This window comes from Glycine max, chromosome 15 (assembly GCF_000004515.6).
Source record: "Glycine max cultivar Williams 82 chromosome 15, Glycine_max_v4.0, whole genome shotgun sequence".
NCBI classification, from domain to species: Eukaryota; Viridiplantae; Streptophyta; class Magnoliopsida; order Fabales; family Fabaceae; genus Glycine; species Glycine max.
In genome coordinates this window covers 39,167,079-39,172,974 of record NC_038251.2, presented here as the reverse complement: position 1 = coordinate 39,172,974, position 5,896 = coordinate 39,167,079, and the positions used below count along the sequence as shown (strand labels likewise).

Here is a 5,896-nt window from a genome sequence, read left to right as displayed (position 1 = left end):
CACCAATATCAGTAGCTTGGTATAGGAGTTCACCTTGTTCTCGAATACAAGGCCCTCACCTACCTTTCACTTCATAACAATTTGGTCCAACCTGCCACCCATGGCTACCTCTACCTGCCTTTTCCCCTACCGTAACCCCTACCCTTGCCTTCAACCATGCCCACTCACAACAGCCACACTATGGACCGTCTGAAGAGGTCATGTACCACCTCACCCAAAACCTATCCACCATGACCACCAATACTCTAGAGATGACTACCAAGCTCAATGTCATCCTTTGTCGACTATTCATTCTTACACCCACTCCATCTTCTCCCAAATCACCCCCATCTTCTTCCTCTGCGAAGTCACCACCAACAGACACACCCATGCCAGCTTCGCTTCCCATAGCTTCTTCCCACCATCCCCAACCTAAAACAATTTCATTTATGATTGACACCATTGATCCCATTCCACTGACACTTCTTCGCTTCCGTCCAATCAACCGCCACTTCCAACCCGGCCGTTCGTTGACTCTGTCGCTTCGTACCACCCACCACGGCCACTGCCGTGAGATGGCAGCGACACCATCCTGCTCGGTGACACCACTGCCGCGCATCGGATTTTTCTACGCTGGGTTTAGGTTCTCTTCACCATCAAGACTTGGCTTCCAACGACAATGGAGCAACTCGATTCCGACCGCGAACATCGTCACCACAGCAAGAATGACCACCACCACCCAAATCACCACCTTAAGGAGAGCTAGTTTGCAAAGAAAGATTCTCAAGTTCATGACCCTACTTTGATTTCGATCCAATACCAAGCCCTTCCACTATGCCTCATGAATGGCACAATTAATATTTCCCTACATCTCCACCATTGATTCCAAGTCACATAGCTAAAAGCGTAGGAACGCGACCTCGGATGACATCATCTTCATCCTTTGCTTTTCAACTATTTTCTCCTTATTCTCAATCTCAGTCGTTGCTTTCCTGATCCAATCCTCCAGTCCTCCAATCACCATTTGCCACGTTAACCCCACCTTTTTTCTTAAATTCTTTCTCCCCCATCTCTCTGCTGGCCCCACTCATAAAACTGTCACCCACTCAAATTTTCCTACCCTCCTCTAAAAACTGTTGGATAATTTTTTCTTTTGTACACCTTGATCTTGGTTTCAAGTCCCATCACCTTGAGGACAAGGTGTTTTTGATGGGCAAGGGAATGATAGGCAGAGAACTGTAAGACTGTTAGAATCATTTTAGAATTATTCTATTAGGATTGTTAGTAGTGCCTTAGTGCTTTGTTGTTAGTGCTTTCATTGGCCTTGCTTGTCCTTTAGTTATTGTATCAGCTATAAATGGTTGTGATAAGGCAATGAAAAGATAATAAGAAGATGAATTTTGCACCAATATTAGTTGCTTAGTATAGGAGTTCACCTTGTTCTCGAATACAAGACCCTCACCTACTTTCAGTTCATAACATTTTACATTTCATTTAGAGTGTGTTTGGATAGAGAATTATAACTAAGGAAAGTAATTTATCAGAGAATTTGAATTTCTGTAATTTAAAATTCATTGTTTGGATATTTTTTATGAAGAATTTAAAATTTTGTAATTTTAAAATAGAATTTTAAACAACTAAAAATCTGGAATTTCAATTTCCTTCTAAAAGGTGAGAAATGAGAAATTGAAATTCACTTCTTACAATCTTCTTCCAAAAACACCTTTTGAGCATAAAGGAACACGTATAACTAGCACATCAACCATATCTTTTTTTTTCATTCATTTTTTTCATCCTCATAATTTTAATTTTTTTTATCCAAACACAAAATTTTGAAAATAAAAGAATTTCAATTGAAGTATTTGAAATTCTTAGAATTTAAAATTTCTCAGAATTATAAATTTCTCCATCCAAACATACTCAATGATTTTTTTTCCTAATTTTGTAGTTTTTAATAAATTTTAACCAATAGAGAAGTATGTGTTAGAAAGAGAGCAATCCTCAAAAACATTTGAGTGCTAGTCTACAAAAATATAGAAGAACAAACAAACCTTTAGTCTTCCAAGCATCATTGTAATAGCATTGTAAAGCACGTGAATGACTGCTAAGAATATGAGGATGTGTAACTGGTGCAATCCATTGACAGATAAAAGTGGCTCATGTCCTTATAACTGCCAACAATTATATAAGCAGCTATTCTTAGGAGACAAAATTGTTAATAAAGTCAGGCTGTGAAAAAGAAATTGTTTATATTGTGCTTACATAAATAAATAGAATAAATCAAAATATCATTATAAATACACAGAAGAGGAGGTAACTATAAAGGATTTGCATAAGTAAAAACTGTGAATAAACATTGAAAATCACTGTAAAAATTATTATTATTCTCTACAGCAATTGATAAAAGAACTGACCTGATAAGCAATTAATTGTTTTCAATTTGCCAATCTATTAACCTACATCAACTACCTATAGTTATAAGTTTAGCTGTGAGAAAAATTCTTCAAGGCACTATTCAGTTCCCAAAAAAGAACAACTGAATAAAGGGCAACATAGTTATACCTACCTGCTGCATTTGAACGAGGTAGTATCAGCAGCTAAATATCTACGTTCATAAGACAAAAGTTTCCTACGATGTTCCTCTTCACTACGGATGCCTTTTTGGCCTCCTTGTATCTATACGGACATGGTAACATATTGTCTGCGAGCTTTTCGGGAATACATATTCTGACTATGTAACTCTGATCGAAAGTCAAAAGCAGTGAAATGAAACCTAAAATCATCAACTCTGCAAGAAAAAAACAAATGAATGAATAAAATATACTAGTACTACTAAAATATGACAAATGAAATGGTTATTTATTGCAAATAAAGCTTGAAAAGAACCTTTGACTTGTTAAAATTCTTACCAGCCTTGACCTTCTCCAGAGCTTCGAGCAAAGCCTTCTTTTTATTTTGTCCAAGCCACTGAAGAAAGTTTCAATGGGTGAGAGAAAGAGTACACAAGAGAATTCCAATAAACACCCATCATGATCACAACAACAAATGAGACCAACCCCTCAACTTAATACTCCTATATTTCTAACACTAACACTTCAAATTCTGTGCCGGAATTTCAATAACAATGGAAACCAGAAAAACTCACCCCTATGAAATAAAAATCCAACAATAACAACTTCAATTTAAAATTGTTATAACTAAATTGCATGAACTCTTAATTTGATCGAAACAAAAAATTATTCTTTAAGTTGAATGAATCAATTCAACTTTAAGGAAGAAAACAATTTTTTAATTTAAATTGGTATTTTGAAAATCTCTCATAGACAAATTAAGAGAACAGCAAACACAAGATAAGGAAGGTAATTTCATGGCTAACAGTAAATTATTCATCTATATATATGTATGTCCAAATACCAAAATTCAGCGAGGAAAAAAAATATCTCAATTTCCAAATTAAATTACAGGGGACATAAATTGAGAGCAGCCACTACCGTTTTTCTGAAATAAATTGAAGAGACGTGGAAAAGACAGTTGAATTCAAAGGGAAACGCACAAACAGAGACTTAATGAAAACAATAACAATAATTACAGAGAGGTTCAGAGTTTCATTAATTGCATACATACTGTCCAAACTTTGTGGAGACTCTTTTCGAGTGCTATGGATACCAAGATGAAAACAGTACAGACAGCAGCAACGGCCCACGTTGGTGTCTGGTCGAGGTCTCTGGAGCTGCTGCTACTTTCACCTGCTGCCATGGCCAAACCTCCGAAACAGAGCCATGAAAACAACACAGAACAAAACAGCTTTCTGAACATTGAGCTATACATGGAGAAAAAAAAAAACTAGACTAGAATGAAGGAGAAAACTGGGTTGTAAGAACTTAGAAACAGGTTTTATGTATCGGTGTTCCTCGTGAAGAGAATATAAAGAAAGAAGGTTTTTATGTATGAATTGAGAATGTTGCTTAGAACGAAGGAAGGAAGTTGTGAAAGAATTGCGTAAAATGGTGTATGGAGATCGGAGAGGGAAAGTACAGGTATGTGCTGTAGAGCTGGAGTATCGCAGGCTTGTATATCCGGTTCAGACGGTTCCCTATAGTATTTTACAGACACCATTATTAAAAAAGGAATTACAAAATTGAACTTGAGACAACCCGAGGAATAACTCTAAAAAATAAGGATATTATCAAAATGGTGGGATAAGTTAAGTTGAAACAAATCACAAAGAGTTTGGCAATTGGGATGGTCTCAAAGATATAATTGCCGCAATACAAAAGTTTAGATAGTTTAACTATGACCTTCAAGAAATAGTGGAAAAGTGGAAGATGAAGTGAAAAACAATTTGAAGTACTACACAAACCAACACACAATGAGAATAAATATATTGTAGGTGTTGTTCTGAATAAGGTGAAATACTTCAAAAATTAATAGATATGATAACGGTGGCATGAATATGAGATCAAAGCCAAGATTGGGACAAAATATAACACCACCATCTTTTAAGAGTACAAAACTTAAGTACGAGTTTGATGAGAATCCTAAAACTGCCCAAATACAGGGACCTATGATCAAGAGTAGGACCAACCAGTTGGTGAATACCTTTCAACAAATGGTATTAGACATACTTAATAAGGCCCAACTGGAGAATGATGGATGCCCAGAGGCACTACCAAGAATCTTTATTGTTGCCGAAGACCCAAACTAATTTGAAGGTCCATGCCAAATATGTTCTTTTTATATTTCTATTTTTTTCGGTGTCATTTTGGCCCAAACTGATTTGAAGGCCTATGTCTATTTTTATTTTTTCATTTAGATACACTATATGTATTGATTTTATTTTCAATAGAATGACTTTTGGCATTTGATAAAATTGTGTGAGAACTTCTCTCTGGATTCCTCGTTGAGCTAATCTCAGACCTATCAAGATAATCCTTGTAGCGTCTACCCTGACTTATCTTCCCTCTCTAGAAGCGGTGTCATCCAAACTCTGTGACTTGTATCAGGTGATCTGCTCCTAGTAAGGATCACATCATCTGGTATCAGAGCTTCAGCTCTTGATACAGATTCTATCTTATCCAATTTTTTTTCTTTGTAGTTTGTCTCAAGTTCGTGTTTTGTTTTCTTATTTGTGTTCTTGTTTGCGTCTTGTTTGCATTCTTGTTGTTGTTACATTCTTATTCTTGTTTCTTTCATATTATGTCAAAAATTCTATTATAAATTATGTTTGGGGACAATTTGGCTTACTGGAAGAATTTAAGGGTTTAGGGTTTAGTAGGCTTTTGAATCTATTTGCCTATTGAACGAATTGCCTGATTGCCTCTTGAATTTGGACCAATGGGATTGATTGATTGAAGAATCGTCTATTATCCTAAACGAATTTTGAAAAAGAAAGCATTATATATATATATATATATATATATATATATATATATATATATATATATATAAAATTTGCAGAAAGTTAAAAAAAAAGGTGGGTGTTTGATCTTTGAATGCGAATTTGAGGTAGTTTTAGGCGTTTTTTTGGCAAAAATCGTGGACCAACTCCCCTTCGAACAATCGTAGGAAAAGCTATGCCCATTTGAAGTTTACAGTTCATTTGTGCTATTTTTGTTTTTTGTGTTCTCTGTAACTAAGTAGTTTCGTTGACTCTTTGTTTCTTTTATTTGTTATTGAGTATGTTAATTTGCTATTGAGTCTGTTAGTTTGCTATTCAATCTGATAGTTTGTTATCCAAGTTTGTTATCCAATCTATTAGTTTGTTATCCAATTAGCTATTCCATAATTAAGTAGTCTTTCCCGTTCTATTACCTCTATGCGTCCAATTTGATTCATCCAAGAAATTAAGAGGGAGTAAGAAGTAAAAGGCAAGAGTGAAAAAAAACATCACACAAAATCCTATATCGAGAGCATCAAA

General features: G+C 35.4%; 1 protein-coding gene across 1 annotated transcript; it reads right to left on the bottom strand.

Annotated features, from left to right (window-relative positions):
• Nucleotides 1–2,545: 2,545 nt before the first annotated feature.
• Nucleotides 2,546–4,122, bottom strand: LOC100804240 (MLO-like protein 10). The gene is made up of 3 exons (XM_041009706.1): nucleotides 3,604–4,122; nucleotides 2,889–2,946; nucleotides 2,546–2,767 (listed from the first exon to the last, which is right to left on the bottom strand). The coding sequence occupies exons 1-3, from the start codon at nucleotides 3,805–3,807 to the stop codon at nucleotides 2,577–2,579; spliced, it is 453 nt and encodes a 150-aa protein (XP_040865640.1). The 5' UTR covers nucleotides 3,808–4,122; the 3' UTR covers nucleotides 2,546–2,576.
• Between the last annotated feature and the right edge of the window lie 1,774 nt (nucleotides 4,123–5,896).